Source organism: Aquila chrysaetos, chromosome 11 (assembly GCF_900496995.4).
Source record: "Aquila chrysaetos chrysaetos chromosome 11, bAquChr1.4, whole genome shotgun sequence".
NCBI lineage: Eukaryota > Metazoa > Chordata > Aves > Accipitriformes > Accipitridae > Aquila > Aquila chrysaetos.
The window spans coordinates 25,466,243-25,493,361 of NC_044014.1; the positions used below are offsets into that span (position 1 = coordinate 25,466,243).

Below are 27,119 nucleotides of genomic sequence, written 5' to 3' on the forward strand. Positions count from 1 at the left end.
AACTTTCATTTTTGTGCATTCTGTATGAGGTACTATTTGAGAAAAGAGGCCTTTTAGGAACAGACCCTAAATGACAAAATCTGACCTCTACCTAGCCTTAGATTTCTCAATTCTTGTTTATTTACACAAAATAAGCCAATATTAACTGCATTAAAAATTCACTATAAGCAGAAAGCCTGTTATATACTCTCATTTTCCTTTAGTGAATAACCTTTAAAATGGGTCCAAACTGAGACTCTATGACTAGCATAAAATTCACACACTTCTGCAGTAAGACTAATCATTATCTTTAGATAATTGCCCATGCATGTCAGTCAGTAAGCTTGTTCTTTATGAAAGGAATAAAAAGTTTCAGACTGAAAGTTAAGACTTGACATTTTTTTGTTGCAGTGAAACTTTATGAAGAGATGCCCCTGGGATGATTTTCTTAAATTTAGAGTTCTGGACATTCCCAGAATTACGCATTCATCTCTACAGAATAGCAATTTGCATTTTCCACTTCTCTTTCACTGGTAAAATTACTTGTGTTTGAGTGGAAGTAGTACGTCAGATTTAAATAATATACAGGAGTGATAAAACTGTACTCTAATGCTTTTTCCAGGGAACACAACAACTCTGGAATGACTGCTTCATCTCTAGGAAGTCTTCAAATATCAGAAGGTAAAAGTTCTTAACACCTAATGAGTTTTGCATGGCCCACACAACATGAATTGGTGGTAGTACTCTACTCTGCAGTTCTCAGGGCCCTCAGGGCTCTAATAGGCCTTAATGGCCCTCACCAGCTTCCCTCAGGGTCTCCCCCAACCCCTGCCCACAGGCCCTGGAGCTCCCTCTGTCCCTGCCTGAGCTAGACTGTAGGAGTGCCAGTCTCCAGCCTGGCCACAGGCCCCACTGATCCCAAGCCCGACCTGTGGGCTAATGGCCTTGGCCTCACTTTGTCACCATGGACCTGCTCAGAGATCATGACCTCAGTTACACTTACTGGGTCTGATCCTGACCTGCAGATAGACTGCCAGCTTGACCGTGCACCTGCCTCATCACCACAAACTTGTCTAATGCTCTGAACTCTTGGTTGAACATCAGCTGCTATCTATGGTCCTGTCCTGCTTTCTCACTGGGACAGCCAGGAGCCTGCCCTGGTGACTGTGGCATTGCCCTTGGCTCCCCATTCCCTGTCGGAGCCGCTGCCCTTGCTGCTTCCTGACAGTAGTGCAAAAGGTTTTATCTTACCAAAACAGTATCACAGATAGGACCCGTAGACCAATCCTTACTCTGCTGTAGTCAAAGGTTGACTTCTGGTGATGTTGGTGATCTTTTTGTTTGGGAATCTCACCAAGAAGCCCATCCACTGAAGGAAGCTCCTGTTAGCAGTGTACTTGTTTCATGAGCAGAGGATTTCTGTCGTACAATTCCTTTTCTACAATAACCACAGAGCTTTAACATAAACATCATGTTTTCTTTTAGTCTTTCTTTAAAAAATTATTCCAAGAAAATAGAAGTTTAGCCTAAGCAGCTTTGTAATGAGTTAAAAATCACATGGCTGAGTTGGGACTTGGGCATATTTCACTACAGACAAAGTCTAGCTGCAACCTGGAATAGTGTGAAATAGTCAGTTTTGTCTCTTGGACACACAGAAGTACTGCAACTCTACTGCAAACCTAAGTACCAAGCAGCAGCTGTACTCCTCAAAGGGTGCCAATCAATGTGCCAGTTATTTCTCCTAAGAGAATGCAACTATTATTAGCGGTTATTGTTAGCATGGAAATCTTTCTGATTTAAGGGATTTTATTATATTTTGGGTTGAATAGACCTAGGTTTTGCTGACCAAAACAGAAAAAACCAAATCTCAATCTTATTTGAAGACAAGTTTTAACGGGAAAATGTTATTGTAGTTTTCAATTCATTGAACACATATTCAGAACTAAATTTTTTCTTTAGAAGTTTTATATATATTTATATAGATATATATATAAAACTACATTTTTGCTATGCAGAATTTGGTTGCCTTGAGTTCTGTGTTTAACTAACCACTTTGGTGTTAAAAGGCAAACATTAGTGATGTGGCAGTGAAGTTTGTGAAACAGCTAATGTGATATATCCACAAACTAAGAATGTTTTTAACATGTCTGAAATAGTAACTTTGAGACTGTCCCAGCTTTGTTAAGTCCATTATCTCCATCAATAGCACTTGTATATGTGATACGTAAAAGGTATTACTTAGTTATTATGCAGGTCTTGTTTGTCTGCACAGGCACCAAGTACAATTCAACATGAAGGCGCAGTGTCCTTAGGCTAACTTTTTTATTTATCTGGACGAGACTTTCTGGATAACAGTGTGTCTTGCCATTGTTTTACAGAATCAAGTCTACTGAGAGCATACAGCAGAAAGCTTAACTGCACAGTTGCAGAACAGTAAAAGAGGGTGTCTTTGAAGGAAAAATGGTGCTGTCAATGATGTTTCTAGGATGCTGAAGGGTACAGTGATTTTTACGTTATTTTGAAGTGCTGCATCTGTACAGCTGAAAATTAGATGCAGAGTGAAAATTACTACTGAGACAAGGCTCAAGTCCCAGTACCAACAAGAAGAAAGAATCTGCCTTCACTGAAAAAAAGGATGTGTAATCCTTTTAGGGCCGTGTGCCCCATCTCCACAATGAGTGGTAACCTGTGTGAAGGAATAATGAAGGAATGGAGTGTGCTGTTGTAACGTACTGTTTATTTACTGTTGTTTTTTCTAACATTATAAAATAGTTTGAACATTATGAAAGTTTTCTGATACAACTTCATGACCCTTCCTTTTTCCCCAAGCACTTATACCTTAACATATTTTACAATTAAACCAATTTATTAACAATAAAAAAGTATTGAAAGACCAAATACTGTAATGAAAACCATTACAAGAATCCCTTCTGCCAGTAGTAAATAACAAAATTGAAAAGGTATGTGTTAAAGGAACATTAAATATCAAGCAACACAGTCTCACTGGTAGAGGTAGTGGAGAGCTGAGTGGTTGCACAGGAATTAGTGAGAACCAGGAATAGCTGTTCGCTGAATAAGTTCATTAACTTGTTCCTCATCTGTCAGTCACTGCACGGCTGTGAGCGTGAAGGACTATCCACAGGTACCCATGTACGTTAAAGCAGGGTTCAGCAATTTAAGTTAGTGGGACAATAGGGTAATCCTCCAACTGCTGTCACTTCTGCTCTTTCATCTCTGGCTCAGCATCAGAGAACAAAGGGGCCACAGTTTCATCCCTGTTTTCTTACTTCTCTCTCTCTTTTACACTTTTAAGTTCCTCACTGAATGAGAGGTGCTGGTTCAATCTGCATACAAGTCTTTATGCATTTCTTGCCACAGGTCATCCGAGAAAGATTTCCCTGTTGGCTCCCCATCTGCTCTCCAGTAACCTGGGTGTTTGTCTCAGACCTATCTAAGGTAGAAAGTCCTACGAAAGCAAGGAAAGAACAAGTATTCTTTATCATTGGAAAGACAGGAAAAAAAGCCATTCCTTCTACACTAAGCAGCTTGCAAGACCAAAAGTTGATAATTTTACATAGTTAATATGTTTTTATTTCATCTCTGATCATTCACTTGTTCAAAAGCTGTTTCAGGCCAGTTTACTAACGCTCAGACAGACTAGTAATTATTGTAGATTTAAGACACCTAAAACCAAAAAACTGTCAGGCCTGACTATTGCACAAGGGGATCAGACTGAAAGGCTGACACATTACTACTTTTTCAGATTAGCAAAGTGTTGGATGCAGGCTTCCCTCCATCATTCCTAAAATGATGCTAATCCCTAGACCTAAGGTTTTGCAATTCTATAGCTGGACAGCACCTATACTAAAAGGATTTTCCATTGCTGCTGTCTGCTTAGCAGATTAGTTATAGGAGGGGACTCTACAGTACAGGCCATGCTTGACCTGCAGAGAATCTCCAGCTGTCTGGAGTTTTTTTCTGTTTAGAAAATTCTCAAGCATTAACAATTAATAGTGGAGAAACACTAAAATTATGTCTATATTTTACTAACCATAACATCTCCAGTTTTCCCTTCTGAAAAGGGAAAGGCCAGTGGCCCAAGATGGTTGTGACTGAGGAACTTCTTAATTTAATCTTTAATTTAATCCACTGTGACACAGCACAGACTATGCCATAAAGCTAGCACTAGTAAAACCATATTTAACAGTATAGCAGTAAGACAGTTATACAGTGAAAGTGCATGAAGAAGTATGTATGTCTCCTATAATTACAGCTTTTCCTCCCTTTTTTTAGGAATCAATTTAAATATGGTTAGAAATAATTAGCTTGATTTTAAAAACATTTACCTCACTTTGAAGCCATCTGGGCCCACTTTAACTTGGTGGGCTAGAGGTTATGATGGAAGAGTGATACCAAGGAAGTAGCATGCCTTCTCACCTCATGAAGTTAAGGCATTTCATAGTGTGATACACTGTAAACAATGACTCTGTGAGTCACAATCTGGAAAATCCTCCAATGTATAGAGCAATTGGTCTAGAATAATAGTACAGATGACAACTTCTCACCAACTAAAGCTCTCTGTGGCTTCTTCTCTACCTCTTGCCTGGGCAGACCCATGGTATTGGGTCCCAGACCTTCCCATTTGCTCAATAATTCTGAGTCCTATGACTTCCTCTTGTTCCTGTTTCTCCCTCTGCAACCTACTGTTCCCTAGTTCTGCCTCAGACCATTCCTTTTATGTCCTAAAACTCACACTGTGCTGTTAAAGACTTTGCTTGTGAGACTGCAATCTTCATGCTGATTGAGGGGTGAGGATGAAGAAGGTAGGACGTTCTTAGCCCTTTCAACAGAGGAAGGAAATAGATAATTTTTAGAACTGCTTTGGTCTCTTTATTATGCAGGATTTGATGCTGAAATTTAGTTCTCTCAAGCCAAAGGCTAATCATTTATTCTGCCACTTCTTTTGCTGTTTCTTGCACAAGGTTGCACCCAGAGCAAAATTGCTGATGTCTCTCCTGAAATGACACTTTCTGCTCTATTCACACCAGAAGGCAATCAGAACTTGTGTGTGGTTCTCTATCCTCCTAGCAGTTCATAGGGACATCTGACCAGAGACTGCTGATGCACAGACAGCTGGAAGATGCAGTGTCTTATACAGAGAAGGAATATGGGAATAAGTAAACAGAAGGGCCAGAAATCCTCACCTTAAGGAACTGTGGAACTGACACTGGAAGACTGTCAAGTCAGTATGTCCCCAGAATGAGAGGACATGAGTTCAAGCCACACATATATCCAGATTTCAAAGGCTGAGCTCAGGTAAGACTCTGGATTACCTGAAATTTGTAAGGAAAGTACAGGAAATCTACAGTGATTTCATGTATTTGAAATCCGTTCTCAGTCAAAGTAAGACAAATTAGTTTCAACAGGAAAAAAAAAAATCCTTGAAGGGATTCCCAGAATTTTTAATTAAGAGGTTTTTAAAAATTCATGTTTAAGATATTACTATACTTGAAAATTATTTCAGGCTGAGGCAGGGTGTGAATTAAATGGTAACAGCCCTATAAAAATATTCTACATATAGAAGCTTATCATATAACATGATTACCTTAGTCTAGTTTGTATTCTAGAACAAGCATGTCTGTACAAGAAGTTGTTCAGTAAGAATGCTGCTTTTATTCTTGAATAATTTCATGTGCAGTCAAGCCTTTAGTCAAATCAGCACAACTCTGTATGTAGATAAATCGTCAGTCTATCCCTACCTGCATTTACAGGAAATCTGTATCTCTGTTACTAAATGCAGCTGACATCTGAAAATGTCACATTTGTTTGCAGAAAAAGCATAGAATTTACAAGTCCCCCCACTCTTATTAATCTACTATTTCTTGTGTCCTTTGGAGGTTTTATGAACTGCATATCCTTCATATTTTGTGTTCAATGTCATTAGCAAACTGGTAAGTACCATGGAGGGAAGGAAAACCTTTTTCTTCCCTTGTTTGCTGAATAGCCAAAAGGGAGTGTTTTTGACAATGCTCCATCAGCTTTATATAAAAGTCCAGGAGAAGAAAGCAAAGTTGTTTTTCTTTTTGGGTAAAAAAACCCCAACAACTTTGTTCTAGTTCAGTAAAAAAAAAAAACCAAACCCCACATTAGACCTTTTAACCATAAAGGCTTTCCTTTCTTCACATGGTCTAAGTATTTGTGTTTGTCACCTGTGTTTGCCTAGTTCTGCCATGAGAGCTGTCTCAAAGCCTTAATAAAACATTAATGTCCAAGCCTCAGAACTTCCACTGTTACATTTCTATCATTTATCTCTGTTACCGATTTTAGCTGTGGTTACTTTTTAGAAAAATAAAATAGCTAGCTATACTTTTCAAGGAAGACACAAGATTAATGCATGTATACCACTGGGACCTGCTGCTCATGATTTAAAATGTCAGTAGGAACTCTTAATGTGTAGAAAACTGTTCATTCTCTACTTTGTGTAGTTTTTGTACCTTCACTTTAATATTCTTCTGTAATACAGGGTTTAACAATTCAAGTACAGGCTGGGTGGCCTTATTAGCATCTTTCTCTGAATAAACAACTATATCTTTTAATTTAATTGTGCCTAAAAGTTGCCACCACTAAATGGCTACTTTCTAGTCCATGAGAAATTATGTGGTGCTGGCTGTTCAGGCATGTTTAACATGAACTTGCCCCAGCTGTATTCTCAGCAGAGAGCAACTCCTGAAGAGCCCATGAAGATTGATCTGCTTTTTTTCCTACTACAATTACATCTCCAGTCCTGGTGCTTCCCCCAGCAGACTGGAACAAAGAGGTCAGTACTATTATCACATTTACAGTTTATGTGCTGTGGGCAGGAGTCCGCATCCCTGTTTAACATCACAGCAGACTATAGATATCAAGCACTACACAAACATTCAGTGATAACATTTTTCAGAAGCGCGCGAGCCCAAGACCAATCGGTTTTCTTGCCGGGGAGGTCATTCTAGATTTCTGAAATAGGATCAGTGAACAAGATAATTCCTCCATCTCAGATATGGTTTTGTTCTTTAAATATGTATCATCAACCTTTCCAATTATTGGCTATTCTGCTCTATGGCGCAATAAAATAAAGATATAGTTAGGAATGATGCAATGCATATTTGTGTCACTCTGCTTGCACAAGCTCAGTATTAACTTCAGAGAGCACCAGCTCCACAGTATTGAAGGTAAAAACTGCCTGGGAGAAGAGTAATTACTAAGGCCTGGCTGCCTCTCATTTGTATACGTGGGATACTCAGCACGGGTGCAGTCAAGAGCACCCTTCCTTCATCCTAATAAATACAGGATTCCTCAGCTGGCTGGAGACAGGGGACTAGCCAGCACATGGGACGTTTAGACCTGGAGTTTTCCTCAGGGCAGTCATGTCGGCAGCACGGTATTCACTACATAAAATGCCCGCTCCCACATGCACTGGCTGTAAAAGCGAAGCTGAAACGACTCCTGCGGCCACACGTGCTGCCTGAGGCGGCCTGCGTGGGGCTGACAGACACCGCTGGCAGCTGGGGCCCGGTGGGGCCGGGCGGGCTTTCTCCACCAGGGCCTGCAGCCCCATGTCCCTCTGGTAGCACCCCGCCCCGCTCTGCCCCCCAGGGGCTTCTAGAAGGTTCCCCGGTGCCTCCCCTCAGGAGGAGCCACACCACTGCCTCAGAGGTGAGGGCCCAAAGGCACTTGTGGAGTCAGCTATGGCTGCTAGAGAGGGGGAGGATTTGCGTGTCCCCCTCCCCTGTTACTTGTGAGGGGAAACCCGGCCTGAGGTGTAGAACGCCTGGGCGCAGCCACTGCAGGTGTCTCCCAGACTTTACAGCCACCTCACGGAAATCTGCTGGCCCACCACCGTCCATCCCCAGCATGGGGAGCTGGGTAACGCTAATTGGGCAAATTGACAGAAACTGTGTGATTCAACTCACTCGGGAAAAATCAACCCTTGTCACACTGGGTCCTCTTTAAAAGGGAAAGAATGGCTGCTGGGAGGCTTCAGTGCAGGTAGCCCAGCATTTGGCTGCTCTGGGAAGATGGGAGCAGGGGCTGTTTTCTGCTACCAGAAAGATGGATTGTAAGGAGCTGGTGCTGAGCTGTGGCCGGGTTGGTGCAGGCCTGGCTCTCTGCTGCCCCTGAAACCTTGGCCATGGGCTGCATTCCCCCGCTGTGGGAAGGGCCACACACAAGAGCAGCAGGGAGCACCTCTGAGGACTGCAAGCAGGTCAGTGACTAAGCAGAAATTAGGTTACTTTTTTTCTCTGAGGAATTTTTGTTGTCACATTAACTTCTTTCAGACCTTTTTAAAGTATACATCAAGAAAAATGCTTTCGCAAGTCATCATCTACTTAAGTCTGCTCTGGTTCAAACATTATTCCCTTTGCTATTGAAAGTAAATTTCCTTTATAAAGAGCTATTTTCCTTTAAAACCGAGGATTTTATGTTTGATATCAAAGTAGCCTTTAGGTTGTTTGCTACTTATGTATCTTGCAGTATGGTATTTCATTTTAAGAATGAATTATTTTTGGCAGGATTATTTTCTTCAAAAATATAAAAGTTGATTTGTTCAACTTAAGATTTTATGGATTTTGCTAATAACTCATTTTCTACAGGAAAAAGTAATAGTTTGTCAGGATGGCTTTCCTCTTCAGAAGGGAGTTCTGTAGCATTTTTTTTAATGTGTAATGTGGTTGGCTCTAACTGGTTGTTTTGTGATTTAGTTCTGTTGTTAAAAAACAAGCTGGGGCTTCTTGAGCGTTAGAAGGAAAAAATACACAGTTTTTAGACTATTGTTCACCTAATCATTAGTAACATGCAGTTCCTTCTATCACAAAAATGTTATTTAATTGTTTAATCATGGTAGATTTAATCCTATCTATCAACTCCTCTATCACAAGGCTTTAGAACAGGAAGATACTCACTGGGCTACTGAGTGTGGTTTATTCCCACTGTTCTCAGAGGATGGCTGTTACAGAATGTGATTGCTTTACAACATTGCTGGTGAGCCATTTGCCATTGGCAAAAAAAAACCCCAAAAACAACCAAACAAAAAAAACCAAAAAAACCCACAGAAAAGAACACCAACAAAAAAAACCAACAACAACAAAAAAAACCTGTATCAGCTATCAGAAAGGTTCATCACCAGTGCTCTGCTGGTTAAGAACCATCTTCTAATTTCAAACTTAGTTTATTCATGGCCAGCTAAAGTCCATTTGGTCTTGTGCCAAAATTCTCTTTTAAATAGTCCTTTTTTTCCTCTCAACTTTTTAACTAACACAGTTAGACAGCAATCCTATCCTCTTTCAGCTTTTGTTATAGTAGGCTGAACAAATCAAGCTTGTTTAATCTCATTTCATAAAATAGGCTTTCCATTGCCCTGATCTTCCTAGTAGTCCTTCTCTACCTGCTCTAGTTCCAATTAATCTCTCAAATGCAGGTGACTAGACTGTGTGCAGTATTTCAGGTGAGCTCTTGCCAGTGCTTTACACAATGCTATTACTTTTCCTTGTCTCTGTTGGAAGTTACACCAGCTGCCTTACCCTGGTGATCCATACTCATTGTATTTTAGCAGAGCCTTCTTATTAATGTTGAGAAATTACACAAATGATGTTTTTTTTAGCCCAGAATGCTAGGATTTATTGTTTTTAAATCAGAGAAAGTTATTTAATGTGTTGTGATCTACTTTGAATAATCCCAGACTATATCTTCAAATTTTTTTTTTCTGTGCCTTGTTACTTTCAACTTGTCACTGCAAAGTTTTGACTATTACTGGAATCAGAATGATAAACATATCAGACATCATATTTCCCTTCTTAAAATAGTCTTTATTAACTTTGTGCTAATTTTGTTTTGGTTAAGTTTGGTAGAAAGTCCCTGCTACCGTTGTGGTCTCATATTCTAGAGTTCTGAGTTGGAGTGGAGATTAAGTAGACTCCTAGAGTTTAGAGCTATACCAGACTTGATTTTGTTTCTACTTCAACTGATTTTTCATTCTCTAACATCATTCCTATTAGCCATTTCCCTTTTACTCCATGCTCAGTATTGCCCTTCTTATTTAAATTAACGCAACATATCAATTTGAGGTTGGGAACATGCCTGCGTTATCCTCAGTCTTTATTGCATTCCTTTCTTCCATTTTATTTATGTAACTGAAAAAATATCTTCATTTTAATATGCTTTGCAAAGCCTAGCACACTTCTCTTTTGGCAATTCTTATTTCACCCCTATGCTTCTCAGATAAGGACTGATTAGCAAACAAAAGGGTTTTTTCTGATGTGTTAATTTTGTTTCTTTTTTCACATGTAACACATTTCTTGAGGTGATAGTGCATCCAGTTAGGCCTGGAGTACCTTTTTCTGGGTTTCTTTTTTCTTTCCTTTGTTTGGAATATAGATTCTTGACCACTTTAACATTCTTGACATGAAGTATGTGTAATAGTTTGCTCCCTACTCAATCTATTAGCTCCTCAGTCCAGCTGACATGACTACAGCTGAGTTTGCCCTTCTGAAATTGAAACCTTTACAGACCTACTTCATTTGTTTTCCTGTTTAACTTAAATCAGTTTTGTCTGACTTGATCCAGAGTTGACTTCAACTGGCTTATTTCTAATATTCTCATTACTTCTCAGTAATAGAATATAAAGCATCTTATCACCTTTTATTGTTTTGACAAGGATTTGATTAAGTGTATTGTACATTGCATCCAAAGATAACTGGATGCTACTACTACAGATAACATTTGTAGTCCATTCTGTCCCTAGTTTTGTAGTTATAAACAAATGCCCTTAGCTACCACTCCAGGAAAAAAAAAAAAACAAACACACACACGTGTCACAGTGCATACAATGGACCCTAATTTAGGGAATGCCAGAATCTAAGATAATGTTTCCCATGCTTTCCTATACTGTAGTGAACCCTGCTAACAGTACCACTAGAGTTAAGCTGATTTTTTTTTTTTTGAGAGAGACTTGAGCACCTGTAGTTCAGCTCCTCTGAAAATCAATTTCTTAGCCTATAAAATGGATTAGTCTCTAGCCAATCTTTAACTTGTTTTTGAGTAGATATGCATATGTAGCCCACTGTTCACTGTGCTATGCCTCCTATTCTGTGTCTGCATCTGGCCAACAGCGGATATGAGTATGCTACAGCTGCTTGCTAGGGTATTTAACTCAAGGTGTAAAGGTTTGTGATTTAGCCCTAGAGGTCCCAGGTAATGAGTAAGATGATGATTATTACACTTCTAGAATTGTATGTACTCACATTCTTAAGGACAGCTTGTGATGGGGGTGTGGAGAGCATAGTTTCCTTTTATCTGTTGTAAACCTCACACTTTTTTTTCTGGAATTAGACTATTACAAAATACATCAAAAGAGACTTCACAGAAATATGCCTGTCCTCATATTAATGTCTGCAACAAAAAGACTGGGATAATGTTGCACAAATGAGTTTAACATTTAATAGATGATGAAATAACATGGTTATGCAATAATTGTTTTCAAGATGGAGATGAAAACTCACTACCTCATTCTGCTAGTACTCAAGTTAGTCTGTAAACTAGTCTGTGTATCTATGCATATAAAAACTGAGCTAAATTACTGAGCAATAAAACTAAGTTATTGCCTTTGCTTCATCCAAGATGATTAGCTATCAGAACAGATGTAATTCTTTTCAGAGGTGCTCTGCATAAAAATGTTGTTCTTTTACATGTAGAACCTTTCCTTTTCCTTTATTTTCTTATTTCTTCACAGGAATTTTTAACGGATCTTTTTAGTTCATTTTAAAATTATTATTCCATGATTTTCTTGGGAAAAGACCTGGACGAGTCTTTTCTGTGTAAATAATATATACAAGATAAAAATGTATACATCTTGCCCATCACTGAAATGCAGCAACTTCTTGAGTAAAACATGAGAGATGACTGATCAGACAGATGTGCTGATTAAACTCCCCATGTTCTTGTTACCTTGAGAGTCATCAGCTCAAAATTGACTGTGATACAATAGCTAAAACCTACTCTGTTCCAAAAAGTACACATGTTCAATGTCGTCTTTTTTATGTATTTACTACTGATCTATCTTGCATGGTCTCTTCAGATTTTGTCATCTGAACCTTCTCATCACAAACAGAAACCCCAAATTCCCATAGTTTGCTCCAAGGTACTCCCAAGCCCCTTCCCAAATTGTCATGAATTGTACAACTGTGGTGCATGTATTTAGTTCTTATTTATATGGAATTAGAATTTGTAAGCTTTAGGGCTTATTTTTTTGTCCCAGGAGAAATCCTGCCTTCCTTAGGATTGCTAGAAAGCTTCTGCTGATTTCAGGCTGGCTAGAATTTCACATTAGATTGTGAACTTAGGGTGAGTGCAAGTTTTAGTAGCTTAAAAGTATAAATATGAATTGACACAATCCCATTAACCAGCAAACACAATTAACCATGTGGAACACTGTTTATACAAGTTTAAGTGTTTTAGTTAGACTAAATATTTTCTCCCTTACAGAATTAGCTTTTTTTAATAAACTGTGACCTGGTATATTTGTGGCTATGATGATTCACAAGTACCTTCTCTAATAGGGATAAACTATACTGGTATCATCTATCAGTAGCGGTAGAGTTTACCAGCATTTTTACTTGCTTTGATAATATCTACATTTAGGAAATTGTACCATTTTAACTTGGTCACTTTAGAAATAGGTAAGTTAAAATAGTATAAAAAGTGTTGACTGTCTATTGAGGAGGTAAGACCTGCTATAACACTTTTCCAACTTACTTAACTCTAGAAGAAGATTGTGGCACCTTGAGTAGCCAGTTTTCTCAGAGAATTTGTTGGTACCCAATTTGTAGATACATCAACAACCATTTGTTTCTCAACCAAATCGTACAGTTAAACTACAAAAATTAGTTGCTCCATCTGGTCTAAATTCCTTTCTCAATCTCTTTATAAACCTATTGATGTATGTAGGATATCTGCTTTTGATCAAGCATAACATTTTACCTTAACTCCATAAAGTCAGCCTGAAGAACATAATTATAAATGTGATTAGCTCTCTTCATAAAGTGTTTGACACCTCTAGTGGAATGTATTTAGCAGCTGATCCTTCAAAAAAAAAAACCAAACCCCAAAAAAAACAAAAACCACAACGTATTTCTACTTATCTGTTTTATCTGGAACACATTCCCTGCGCCTGCTGGTGCAATATATATTTAAGGAAATTGTAACCTTGCAAAGGGAGGGGAATTGGAAGGGGGGGGGGGGGGATGGACATAGGACAAAAAAAAAAAATCTTGTGAATGTTCTCAGACTCATGAACTCAAGTATTTAATGATGGAAACTGGCTATATGGTTATTCCTTTAAAAAGCCAACAAAACAAACTTAATCTTGTTGTAAAAATACATGTAGGGACAAGTAAGATTTTGACTGGCTTTGTTTTGGTCTCCATCAGTGAATTTCTGTGGTAGCCTGATATAGGCAGGGGTGAGCAGCAGCGGGACTGCATGTGTGTGTGGTTAGAGAGGATGGTCACCAGTGGCTCCATACAGGGTAGGACAAAGTAACAAAAATACAGACCAAAGAGGAGAAACATTTTTTACTTGCACAGCCAGGAACTCTACTACAAGAACCAGTTTTTCTTTTCTGTATAATCAATGAACACAGTGGGAAACTTTGCCTTTTTACTAAGGCCTTGTCAGGCAAAGCTTGCTGTCACCTAACATACCATGGTGTGTTACCATACTTTCTTTTAAAAAATGGTGACTTGAAGCCTACTCCACCTGAGTAGACTCATCTTCTCTAATTACCATTTAGTGTAGAAAGGGGATGTTGAAAGTGTTCTCTCTCTTTTTGTGTGTGTGTGTGTGTGAGAGAGAGAGAGAGAGAGTAGGTGGGAATATTATTAAGTCTGAGCACTGACTGGGACACCTGAGCTCCAGGCTTTGAGAAGCACCATAACCAGTAGACTAAATAGTCTTGTTCCTTCCTTCTCTTTCCTTCTGGCCTAGTGCATTTTTATGCAAAGTGAAACGCCTTCAAAGGAGGGAGTGGAGATTTTTCCCACATTAAATAGCCAGGTGATCAGGAACCCTAACAAGAAGTGAGAATTGTGGGTTCGAAACCTTTCAGATCCGGGAATTGATATGTATTCCTCTGCCTCAAGACAAGCACTTCAAGCATGGAGAAAAAGTGCAGTAGATGATGGTAGCAGCTGATCTTTCCTGATAGGAAAAAATACATCTCCACAAAGAGGAGGTTAAGGGCTGTGAATTGTACAAGAGGTGGGACATTTCCCTGCAAGTGTAGGTAGATTGGCTGTGTTTGAGAACCTGGGCTGGTGCTTACTAATGTCAGTGAAACTAAAACATTTTATTGCAGCTGCAGTTTTAGGTCTTGTGATGGCCGAAAGGGTGTTAGGAGTGGGATCACTTCCCTTGCACGGAGTCTGCGTCCTTGCGCCGGGGCTGTCTGTCCCAGTCTCAGCTGAACCGACCCCGCTAAAGCCATGGCAGAGGATGAACTCCAGAGGTGGCCTTTCCTAAACAGGGTGCTTTGCCACGAAAAAGCTGAGCGGCTGAAAACGGTCTTTCTCCCGGCCTTGCCACGACGGCAAGGCCTTTCCCTGCAGGCAGGGCCCCGAGGTGCAGCGCTGCCCCATCGCGTCCCACCGAGAAGGCAGGCAGGGAGATGCCCCGGCCCTTCTCTCAGACCCCGTCTCGGCCAAGAGGCAAAGCGCCGTGAGGGCCCCGCTGAGGCGCCGCGGCCGGGCCCCGGGGGCTGGCCCCGCCGCCGGGGCGGCCGGGTGCACCCTAGGCGGTGAGCCCTGCCCTGCGCCCGGGCTGCCCGCCCGCTGCCCCGCTAGGGTTAGACGCCGGCAGGGCGCAGCTCTCGGGCTTTCTTTCCCTGTCCTTCCCCTCCTCCTCCCGGTCTAAATAATGACGGCGTTACTAGCAACTGATGTGTTTACCTCTGCAAAACGTCTTAGTGGGTAGCAGCTTACGAGAGTAAAAAGGCTGGGCAGCCAAGGATAGGGTACAAGCGCTGAACCTGTAATACGAAGGATAGGTTCATAATTACCGGCATTCTGCTGTCTTACTGAAAATATAGTCAGTTCTGCGTGTCTTCTGTGATCTATAGTAATTATCCCTATTCATTTTTCAAGACTCTTGCGTCACTGAAGTACCTTGAAGCGAATCCGTAGGACACCGCCGGCAGAGAGGACGCTGCCTAGTTAGGTCTGATGGTAACGGCTTGCAAACGGCTGTGTCGAGGCGCACCTCGCCGCTCGGGGAGCGCCTGGCCCCGCCGGGGAGGGGGCTTGCTGTCGAGGGCTTGGGCTGCGCAGCCCCGGTGCCTGTGTGTGGCGTGGACGGAGGGAGAGCGCTGTGAACATAAGCTTCAGCTTATAACGCTTTTAACTAATGATCACGGGGCTAGCGTGACACGTAAAGGAACTGGAAATTAGCTGATATTGAGTGAGAAATCATTAATCAGTTTAAGGCTGGTTGGGTCCAGTTTTCTTAAGGTGATTGAGGAAAAAGGGAGAAGGGTTTGAGGAATCTGGAGCCCGTGTACTCACTTCTAAATTGCATTGAACTTCTAGTTATGCATGGAAAATCCTTTCTTAAAAATACCTGCTGTCCATCCAGTAACGTAAATGACTCGCAAAGTGTTTCTTAGTCTGATCTCGATCGCCCAGTAGCGTTTCATGCCTCCCCCCGTTTAAAAACAATGGGAAAATGTGGTGTTTGGATTTAGACTAATTTTTCACCAGCGATAAAGGGGCTGTTTTCTGTAACAGCGTAGATTATTAGAAACTTGTAATTTGCAGTTCGCATTTGCCATCAAGATCACAGCAGGGGAAAAAAAGAGACTAGAGTCTGCAGTAGCTTCCTTAATTCCTGTTCACGACGGATGGAAAAAACAACGCTTTCAGAGCAAACTTGCTTGAGTTTAATATACAGTGACTTCAGAAAGTGCAATAAAATCAATTAATGTTGCAAAAGCATTGGCCAAAAAGAAAGCGGCGAAAGGATTTATGGAAATGTAATGGATTTACAAGCATTTATCCTGCGACTTGATAAACAGCAATGGGAAGCAGAGATGGTGAAAATAATTAGTCCCGCAGCCTCAGTGAATATGGACAATTTATTATTATAATTTTATCCTTTCAGTGGTTATTCAAATTTATTTTTTAATTTTGTGATCTGAAGTGCAGGGGCATTAATCTAAAGTTTGGTCTTGGCTTCCTCGGGGGCTGGGTTTCGTCTTCTGACATTTTCTCTCTTTGCAAAGCATGATCTGTCATTTGCCAGGGCTTTTCCACACAGAGAGCTCATTCTTAGTTTTTCTGCCTGTATTTTAAGGACTATTACCTTTGGCCTTAGTAAATAATGTTACCCAACGGGGGAAGAATCAGCTGTTTGCCTCCCTATGCGCCAGGGTTTTCTTTCCCTTTTAATTTTCAGACGAGTTTTTCACGGAAACTTCGAAAGAGCAGCGATTATAGAGAGGCTGCAGGAGCATGCCCTGGCTCTTGAGCAACGCTAGCACAGAAAACTTTTCTTCTTGCTCTCAGAAGTTTGTAGTCCTATTATTACAGTTGAAAAGAGACATCTAACATGGAGTAAAGATTACAATTTCCAGAAGTCAGAATTTATTACAGTTAAACTGTGATAAGATCCCATCTGTTATGAACACATGTAGCACCAATTGTTTTTCATACAACTGCAATTTATTTACCCTTCAGAGTGAAGGAGATTACAAGCGTGATTACAAAAAAAAAAAATACAACCAACAACAAACCGACCAACACCACCACGGTTTTTGTTTAGTCCGGCCTATCTGTTTTTATCTGGCTAAATCCATTTATGCTGCAATACTTCCCTTCGGATTAGATCGGAGATTCCCTCTGCCCCCAAAGAAGCGATTTTTATCGGGTCCAGGACTGGCACGCCGGGTGCCGGCGGAGGCGGTGCGCGGCTGGCCGCCGAGGCGGGGGCGCGGGCGCCGGGGCCGGGGCCGGGTCCGGGGCCCTCCGCGGAGAGCGGCCGCTCCCGCCGCAGCGGCAGCCCGCGCCGGCGCTGCCCTTCGCCTCCGCCGGGGGGGCCGGCAGCGCCGCCTGGCGGGTGGGAGCCCGAACGAAACCTCGCAGGGCCGCCAAGACAAAGGGGAGAAGCCTCCTCTTCCCTCCTGGGGAGCCGAGCTGCTCGGCACAACGTCCCCGCGTGGGTCTCCACGTAAAGTGTGCCACGCTCTGGCCTGCGCTTCAGGAGAGCAGTAAAGTTCATTACTAACTGGAAGGAGAACCTGAAACGGTGGAGGGGGAGGGGAGGTATTTTTGTGTTTCCCTCGGTCGTAGTAGTTTAGGAGCAAGGAATGTGCCTGCTCGTCCTCTTACCCCATCCCACAGAAGTGGTTTGGATCAAGGAACACGCACTTCACAAAATAAAGCAGGAAAAATGAAGCACTTGTAAAAAAAAAAAATTTTAAAAATCCCACACGTTCTTACTGCGATAGCCTAAGAACAGTGATCTAATTTTGTTCTCTTTCAAACCGTTACAAGGCATATATGTGTGTATATATATATGTGTATATATATCCTCCAGGTTTCAGTGGGCGTCTTTCTGCTGCTCTGTTATCATTATTTCTTGCCTTCATGTGACGTTGAAGACAGATGACAGCATTGTCAGGTTGTCTTTAATTCATTTGAAGATTAAAAAAAAAAAAAAAAATACACACAAGTCTTCTTACAATATTCAAAGCCTGAACGGATTTACTTTTTTCACATAGGGGACGGGGTGGCTGGGAGGGGGGAGCGGTTGATGAATTTCAGACATGAAGAGAGAACAAAGTCTGCATCGCTGTGCGCGCACACACACGCACAGAACAAGCGGCCGGAGGTGGGATTTTTGCAGCAGCAGCACCTGGTTGCTCTTGATGGAGAAATACCCAGCATTAGGACAGCCTTTTCGCCTTTATGCACAAGCTCAAATGTATAATCTGCTTACATTTCAACCCCGTCTCTGCTGCCAAAGCATTCCATCTCCAAAGAGGTGGGAGCATACCGACTCAGGGTCCGTCTTTTTTCTTTTGACACCTTGTATGCTTCACCGCAACAAAATTTTACCTTTAAAAAAAAAATTTTAAAAAGTGATCTGCCCCGAATTTCCTAGGTCTGAGCCGAGAGAGACTTAGCAGGGATTAGACACCTCCAATCAGGACTGATCGCTTGCCTGCCACAGGTCTGTTCGTGAAGCAGTGCAGACTGTGTTTTGCGGTGCAGAGAGAATCGTGGGGTAGGGGTCTCAGCTTGGGGTTAGAAATGTCTGAAATTATACCCAAAATCTGGATGGAAAGGAGATTCGATGCTGGTAACTCCAGCGATTTTCCAACTTTAGATTCGTTCCTTTAAAAAACAAAACAAAAACAAACAAACAAAAAAAATCAAAAAACCCCAAAACACCACCACCACACCAAAAAAAAACCAAACCCCCAAACAAACAAAAAACCCGAAACGGCGCTCTACTGAAAGCTTGTAGTGAGAGCCAACAGTATTAAAGCAAGGCTGCATTTCTCTCCATCTTTTCTAAATATGAGAGAATGAAGTTTGATCAATGTTTTTACAGAATAGGAATGCACGTTTACTTTTGTTTCGAAAGCTTGGGCCTTTCAGGACTCCCCTTAGTCCGGGTGATTTCGATTGTAGATGTGGGCAGTTCATTACAAACCTCGGATTAGAGAGAAGAGGGTCAGCCCCAGTCACCTCATTGCGCGTACCTTTCTGGCTACGCTGAAGGTAGCTTCAAAGGTAGTGGATGGGCAGCGGGTGACTATCCGGTCTTAGAAAATGGAGCCTCTTATCACTGAGGAAAATCTTCCCGTCATAAAAGCATCCTTGTATTTTAGCTCTAGCATACGTTTTGCACTCTAAAATCAGGCAAGCAAACGTATAGGTATGTGGTTGGTGTGGAGTTGTACGCATAAGCCAAGATACGTATGCCCATATAGGCTCAGATATATTACAGAAACTCTTTTGCTGTCTGTGGAGTCTGATGTTTTATTGTTTCATAAAACTAGCTTAATTACATTTCCCCATAGATAAGATAAACAGAACCCTTCTTTTCTAAGCGTTCCTTATCAGAAGTATTTTGCCGAAGTGGCATCCAGAGTAAGCCTTTGAGAGGGGACGGAAATGCATTAATTTTTATTTTGGTTCTTCAGTTGCACTTAGCATCTGACAAGAGTTGATTTAAATATTACATGAGTTTATCTTTAATGTTCAAAAAGATTTGTGAGAAAGGCGAAACTGTTTAATTTAAACTAATGTATGCCTGACTCTGGTCAGATTGATCAAAGTTTCGGGGTTTGATGGGTTTTGCCCTTCTGTTGCTTGTCCTCTCGAGCTGGTTTTTCACTGTGAAATTATTTTAGTTCGGTGGCATGGACCAGCGGCTGCTGTCAACTCCACAACCCATCCAGTTAGTAAGAACGGGGATGGGGGGGGGGGGGGAGGAAATAACAAATGCAGTACTTTTACCTAAAAACATTACTGCCCGTAAGTCAATTTCTATTAGGAGGAAAAAAAAAAAAAAAAAGCGAATTTCCTAGATTAATATCAAAATCCTAGGTGACACTTGCCATGTCAAATACTTAACAAGCCTGGAAGAGAGACCTTCTTACCACCACCGTACATATAAAATAAGCTACTTTAATTTTTCATTAATCTCGGGAACAGTATCTGAGCAAAACACTAGTAACAACGTTAAGTGTTCATTTCGTCACTTGTATCAGAAATCTTTATGCGTGTACCTCTTCAGAGCTGAAATCCACAAAACTGCTGTTAGGGCTCCAGGACACAGAAATCCCTCTCGCGCTCTTTTTAAAATAGCCCCTGCAACACCTGATTGCTGATGGGTTTTAGCTAGCGAATTCCGAGCTGCAGCTGTTGGATATCTGTAATTGTAAAATACGTGAACAGAAGTGTATGGAGTGGTGGTGGTTTTTAATTGCGGCAAATCTGTAATAGTTGCTTGCACACCCAGATGGAGCCTGAAATGTAATTTTCCTCAAATTAAAGTAGCTAAAATAGCGAAGCGGGGAGGGCAGGCTGGCCGGGCTGCCCTGCCAGCGCACCGCAGCCGGGCTGCAGGAGAGGGCGGGGGGCGTGCGGCGTGGGGAGACGGTTGCGAGCTTGTTCTGCCTCTCTCGGACTCGCTGGACGAACTCTCCACCACCATCACACACACCCCCCCCCCCCCCCCCCCCCCCGAGCCGCAAAGCCCTTCTTTCGATTATTTGCTGTGTTTGTATCCTCCTCCTATTTTGCTATTAAAGTTTACTTGGTGCAGTTAACAGCACTGCCCTCCCCTCCCTTTCCCTAACTCTTCCGTTCATAACGAGAACTCATTTTACATTCCCTAAAGCAGAGATCCTCAATGGTCCCTTCCCCATTTAATGGGGGAAAAAAACCCACGTTTGGTTAAAGCGCAAAGCATTTCCCATGCCGCTTTCGGATCAGCTTCCCAAAAGAGCCGCAGCACGGCCCATCACCCGGCGCCCCCGTGTGCATGCCGGGCACGGGCCCGGCCCGGCCCCGGCAGACGCGCCGCGCCGGGTGCCGGGACGGCCGGGCGAGCGCTGGAGCTTTCATTAGCTTGCTGCTTTTCTCTCCTTTGCACATTAACGCTAACTTCCACTAATTATCTGGAGTAAATGCATTAGACTAATTAGCATCTGGGCACCACGGGAAACTTTGAACAGTAATTATATTGTGGGGGATACAGAACGAGGGAGAAAACCCAGTGATTTGTCAAGCAAAGTCGCCGCTTGCAACTTTTCCCCCTGCCGGGGCGTCGCGCTGGGGCCGGGGTGAGGGCAGCCCGCAGCGGGGGGAGAGGGACTGTGCGAGGGACAGCAGGTACTCGGCTCCGCCTGAGCCGCTCCCTGCAAGCGCCTGGCGGACCGCGGGAGCAAAGCCCTTCGCTGGCATCGCCTGTACGGACTTGGGTATGGCTTTTCCGACTATCTCGGCGGCAACGGGTTGTTCCGCAGTTTCGGTAGCTGCTCTGGCTTTTCCGTCGCAGCCCCCGCTCCTACCTGAGTGCAGGACGACGAGCCGGAGCCGGAGCCGGGCGGTGGCCCTGGGCGCTGGGAAGCACGGGCTGGGGAGGCAGAGGCGCGGCGCAGGCAGGGGTAGCCCCTCTCGGCATCACGTCGAGTTTGGCACTGCACTTCAGTAAAGAGCAAACTTGGATCAAATAATGGATGGACTTCTTTTTTTTCCCCCTTTCCCTTCCCTTTTAAAAGAAAATGCGTTCTCAGAGCAGTCCGATTTTTTTTTTTTTTAACGTGATGATCGTTTGTGCTGCGGTACGAACTGAAGAAAGAAATTAAAAATAACTGGATGAGAACAAACAGCGCTTCCCCTAATTGCTTCTGAACTTCTCATTTAGAAAAACAGACGAATAGTTATGCATTACACTGTAAAAAAAAAAAAAAAAAAAAAAAAAGCTTTCAGATAATCTTCTTACTCTTTTACAAATAAGTCCTGCCTTCCCGTTTCTTTCTAAAGAAAGAACAAGGTCTTTTAATTGAAACCCAGTTTTAAAAAACAGGTTTTCATAGTAAAAACATTTTTTAAAAAAAGTTAATCATCCTTAGGAAGGTGAAAGAGATTTAACCGATTCTCAGTTTTCCCATTTCATGCCTACGAATTCTACTGAAGGGAAAAAAAAAAAAATACTCCCGTCTGCTTTTTTTTTTTTTTGAGAGAAAGCCCTGGGGTTACAATAAAAAAACTTTTGGGTTTTTTTTTTTATTTTTAATTAAAATTGAATAAACGCTTAAGGAGAAATTAGCAGTTGCCTCCATCCAAGACCTACTCGGGTTTTATAACAGAATCAAAGCGTATTTAAAAAAAAAAAAAAGGTAAAACCTTTTAATACATCAAATATACGGAATTTTAATCTTTAAAGCGATACATTGTCTATTTTAGTACATGACGTAAACCTTACTTAACCCTTTTTACAGGGTGGACTTAAAAATTAAAAATAGTTAAGTGTTCCTTTTAAAGAACAAAATAAGGCAAATGAGGTTTTTGGAATAGAATTGTTTTTGTTTTTCTTCCAGAATACATACAAAAAAATACCAATTCTCTTTCAAGGGTATACACCTTAAAAATAATTGCAATTTGAAATTATAACTGACAAATTGCGAGTTGTTGTTTAGTAACAAACATGCATGTAAATTTTTTTGTTTCAATGAGACATTAAATAAGAACGTACAATACAATCATAGCAATTTTAAAGTAACATTAAAGAGAAGACCTCTATCTTTTTATTTATATTCTACAATGGGTGTTCCACTTTTACCTATTGAGCTCAGTTAAGTAATGCACTTTATGATTCGTTGTCCCGCTTGAAGCTAACATAAATAAATACAGTGCTCATGGATCCAGTCCTCAAATGAACACTATTTTATAAAAAGTCTGATTTTTTTTTTTTTCTTTCCAACTTTTATAAAGTTTCGCAGGGCTTCCTTCCCTCACCGCTAGCCTCTGTGTTGTGTTGTGTGTCAAAGCCCCGCTGCCTGCGCTCACTGGTACCCCAGGGCCGAGGCTGTGGTGAGTCTCTGCCCGTAGAGTGCATAAGGGGAGTAGTAGGGTCCGGTGGCGGCGGGCACGGGCACGGGGGCCCCGGGGGTGGGCAGGGGGCTCTTGGAGTAGGGGTGGTAGCGGCTGCCGAGTCCCAGCGCATGGTGTGGGCTGCGCAGGGCCAGCGTGCCCGGGCTGCCCGGGGCGCCCGTCGTGGGGATGTGCATGTGGCACGCCATGGCTGCGGCTGCTGCGCTGGCCAGCGATGAGGAGCTGGGGTAGCTGGAGAGGAGTTTATCGGTGCCCGGGAAGGCAGTATGGGTCCGCAAGTGGCTAAGCAGCTCCTCCGAGGTGGCAAAGCGCTTGTCGCAGGGTCCGTTGGCCGACACCCAGTTGCAGATGTGTGGCTGGGGGTCGTTGGGGAGCATGAAGCCGTAGGGGTACAAAGGGTGGCCGGCCAGCGAGGGCGGCGTAGCGCCGGTCAGCGAGGAGTGGACGCTGTGCAAAGGGTGGGTGGGGTAGACGAGGGGGTATCCGGACTTGAGGGCCTGGTCGTGGGCACAGGAGGCGCCGGCGGCGCCGGCCAGGTGGCTGGCGCAGTGGTAGCTCAGGCAGTACGGGTCTCGGCACAGGCTCGCCGTCATCACCGACGGCGGCGACGCGCCCGCCAGCGGGCTCGACCCCGCCGGCTTGCTGCAGCCCAGGCTGCTGGCAGCGGCCAGCTGGGCCCCCACCAGGCTGGAGGATTTGGTGGGGTCCAGCGTCACTCCGTGCGGCAGAAACTGGGGCGGGTAGCCGGCGTAGGCTCCAGCCAGCGTCCCCGGGTAGCTCATGCCCGCCGGGGGCAGGGGGAAGACGGTCTGGCCCGGCTTGTAAGGGGAGACGGGGGCCACGAGGCCGGAGCCCAGGACGGAGGTGGAGGAGGTGGCGGTGGTGCTGCTGCAGGAGGAGGCGGAGTCCGAGGCGATGGGCTTGGAGCCCGGCGTGCTCTCCTGGTGCTGGTTGACCTCCACGTTAATCCCGGCACAGCTCACGCTAATCCGGCTGTGGCTGATGCTGGTGGTGCCCGGGCCTCCCTCCGAGCCGGAGCTGCCGCTCTTTCCGCAGCCCTCCGAGTCCTTCTTGTCCTCCCCGACTTTGCCCTCGGCCGGCAGCAGCCCCGGCGAGCAGGCGGAGGCGCTGGAGTTAGGGCTGCCTGTCCTTGGGGTGAACGGCTGGCAGGTGGCGCTCGGCACCCGGAATCCCGACTTCTCCCCGGCCGCGACCCCCGCGGCGGGGGCGCCCGCGCAGCTCGCCGCCCCCGGCTCCTTCTTCTCCGCGCCCGGCTTGGAGTACGGCTTGAAGCTCGACTTGTCCTCCACGCCGATGTCGCTGAGCTTCAAGGGGCCCGACTTGGAGTCCTTGTCGCCTCCGGAGCCATTGGAGGTGACCGAGGAGAGTTTGGAGGAAGGGGACGGGTCCGGCTTCCCTATCTGCGAACAAGTTTGTGCCAAAAGGGCCAGGGGACTCTTCTTCGCGTCCAGCTGCGGAAATCAGAAGGACACACAAAGACAGAGGTTTAATCGGGGTCTAAGAAAAACCCCGGGGCATAGCTCGGACGCTTGTCCCGTACGTTTCTGCAGAGTAATGCAACTAATGAACAATTTTGTGCGCATTCATCACCCTGACAGCCCCCTCCCCTGCATGCACCATTTTCCACAAAGCCTTTATAAAGGGCTGGGGATTTTCATACCCCTGCGAGCCCACCGCGGCCGCCTTCAGCGCCCGCTGTTTCCCCGGCAGCGGCCCGGGCAGCGCAGAGCTCGGCGCCTCGGCGTTTGTCTCCCCGCCGCTCCGGCCGTGCAGGCGCACAAACCCGCCCGTGAACTATAGCGACTGCAGCATTTCTGCGCCCTGACTGCTGACGCTATTTATAAATAGAGCCCGAGTTAGCCGGCGAGACGGGCGCCGGGGGAGAGGGGTGTCCTGGCTCCGCAGAGACCCTAATGAAATCATTCATTCCCACGGACACACCCTGCCCATCACCCGCGCCGTTTCGAGTTTCGGTCCCGCAAACAGCGAGCTACCCAGAGGGGGACCGACAACGTCGACAGAGAAGAGACGGGGCGAATAGGACCCCCGAAGTACAAACGCGTGTCGGTACTTGAAAGGGAACGGTCGGGGAGCTGAAAGTTATCCCGCCGCACCCACGCTTGAGCCAGACCCTCTCCGCGCCCCCCCCTTAACCCACCCCCCCCCATCTAAACGCTCCCTGCAAAAGCGAGGTTGTTTGGCACTCGGAGCGCTGCTTAGCTGCGTGGCCGGATCGTGACCCCAGAGCGGGTCGTTGCCTTCCACTCACCCCTCCTCTCAAAAAAAAAAAAGAAAAAAAAAGCTAAAAAGAGCAAAAATAAAAAGTTAATTTGCACAGGAATTAGAAAACGTCCCAGTAAACATGGAAACAATAACCAGGAGCGGTTCCTCGCACTAACTCTGATCAAAAGCAGCCCATTTCCTGGTGTAACCGCATTTCAGAGCGCAGGAAAGTGCCGAGGGAGGCTGGCGGAGCCGCCATGCAGAGCGAGCGCCCGGGCAGGGAGGGGAGAAAGGGCCGGGGCCGGCTCCGAGGTCCTTACCTCGATGGGGCTGACGGGCGTGGAGGGTAAAGGCTGCAGGTATTCGGGGTGTAAAATGTGTCCAGTCCGCGCCGTGAGCATTTTCAAGACTTTGATGGGAAGGCGGTTGGCTTGGCGTAGCGGGTCCGAGGGGGGGACGGCGTGGAAGCAGGGCTTGGCGGCGGCGGCGCTGCTGCCGTTATTCCCAGCGTGCCCGTTCGGCCCGGCGAGGTCGGCGGCGCTGCGGCTGCGGCGGGGGCTGCCTCCGGGCTCGCTGAGGCTGCTGCTGCGCTTACTACTTCTTATAGCAGAAAGCGAGGGCGATGTGATCATGACCCAAAACCTCGCATGAAAACTGGGGCAAGTGGCGCCGCTCGCACTCGGAAACGCTCGCTCGCTTTCTGCGGGCGAGGAGGGAAAAAAGCCACACGCCCCCCGAGCAGGAAAACAAACATAAAATGTCCCGTGGCTCTCTCTGGCGGGGAGGGCGTGGGTGGGGAGGGGGAGGGAAAGGGGGAGCCGGCCGGAGAGAAAGAAGAGGAAAAAAAGCCGAGTAATCCTTGGGCTGTGCTGGGGGGGGGGGTGGGGGCTGCGAGCGTGTGCGGCTGTCCCCCTCGGCCGCTCTCGGCTCCCCCGGCTGGCGCGGCGCGGTGCGGCGCGGAGCGGAGCGCTCGCCTCCGCCGCTCAGCTGTGATGCGAGCCGCTGCCCATCCAGCCCGGGATCTGGCAAAGAAACTCACTTCAAAAGCAGCTGAATTAGTCTGAGATTAAAGCCTTTGCCGCCTTCCAATCAAATGGGACCCCGAGGTGATTGGAGGGTCAAGGGGATGTGACGTTCCCTTTTCTGGGGCTTTTTTTCTCTGTTTTTAATGGTCTCTCGCTCTTTTTTTTCCCTTCCCTTTCTCGTCCGCCTTCCCTCTCCCCTCCCCTCCTTCCTTGTTTTCGCTCCTAGGACGGGCTGGGCGTTAATTCTGTGTTTCACATCACGCGCTGCCAACGTTTTTCTCCCTCTGCAGCCGGCGTGGATAGCCCGGCAGCAGCGAGGGCGGCCGCGGGGCTAGGGGCGCCGCGCCTGCCGGAGGGGGGCCAGGCGCGGGGCTCCGCCGTTCCCCCCTCCCCTCACCCCACCCGCCCCGAGCGCAGCCCCGCTGCACGCTCAGCCCCCCGAGCACGGCCTGCCGCCGTCCGTCCGCCCGCCTCGCACGGCGCTTACAGGCCCAGCCCGCGCCCCCCGCCCGCCCCGGGGCAAGCCCGGCGGGACAGCTCCGTGCCCTCGGCCGCTGCAGCGCCGCGTCCTCTCCAGGCCCCGGAGAAGGGCGCGGGGCGCTTTTCCCGCCCCTCCCGCCCCACAACGCGGGGGTAGGCTCGGACGAGAACCTGCAGAGCGCCGGCCTGCACGTCGCCGCCCGCGGCGGGCGGGAGCCGGGGCGCTGCGGCGCGGCTTGCGGCGGCGCGGGGAGGGCGGCGGGATTGGGGGAGGCCGGTCGTCACACGCGGGGCTGTCACGCACCGCCCGCCGCCGCCTTTCGGGTCTCTCCGCCCCGCCGTCAATTGTCAGTGCTCCCCAACCGCAATCAATCAGTTATTTGTCAGCCCCTGTCAATCCGCCCTTGATTTATGTCAGCTTTTGTTGCTGATTACAAGCCTGGTGTGACTTGAAGGGGGAAAGAGAGAGAGAGAGGGAGGAAGGCAAACAGAGGGAGAGACGGGCTCCTTGGGAGAAAAAGCCATTCAATTTACGGAATAAATGCTTCGAGTAAACTCGATTTGTGCGCCAGCACCCGGCAGCCCTCTCCGGCCCTGTGCGGACGCAGGGCAGCGCGGCGCGGGGCCGGGGAAGGCTGTCGGGCTTTTCTTCCCCTTCCTTCCGCGTCCCCTTCGAAAAACAGCCCTTCGTCCCTGCACCCGCCGGGCTGGCCCGGTCGCCGGCACCGGGGGCCTG

The 27,119-nt window shown here is 45.7% G+C and overlaps 1 protein-coding gene and 1 long non-coding RNA gene across 2 annotated transcripts; one reads left to right on the top strand and one right to left on the bottom strand.

The window, feature by feature from the left end:
* Nucleotides 1-563: 563 nt before the first annotated feature.
* On the top strand, nt 564-2,413 carry LOC121233640. The gene is made up of 2 exons (XR_005933558.1): nt 564-660; nt 2,358-2,413. It is a non-coding gene; the product is annotated as an uncharacterized LOC121233640 (long non-coding RNA).
* A 19,672-nt stretch (nt 2,414-22,085) lies between these two features.
* Nucleotides 22,086-26,249, bottom strand: ZNF503 (zinc finger protein 503). Its single transcript, XM_030031418.2, has 2 exons — nt 25,199-26,249; nt 22,086-24,106 (listed from the first exon to the last, which is right to left on the bottom strand). The coding sequence occupies exons 1-2, from the start codon at nt 25,508-25,510 to the stop codon at nt 22,586-22,588; spliced, it is 1,833 nt and encodes a 610-aa protein (XP_029887278.1). The 5' UTR covers nt 25,511-26,249; the 3' UTR covers nt 22,086-22,585.
* Nucleotides 26,250-27,119: the final 870 nt, after the last annotated feature.

Excerpts from the sequence above, each read along its gene's own strand:
- ZNF503 (XM_030031418.2), bottom strand. The coding sequence starts at position 25,510 with ATGATCACATCGCCCTCGCTTTCTGCTATAAGAAGTAGTAAGCGCAGC. Across the intron at positions 24,107-25,198 it reads CGCCCGTCAGCCCCATCGAG|CTGGACGCGAAGAAGAGTCC; the intron begins GTAAGGACCTCG and ends TGATTTCCGCAG.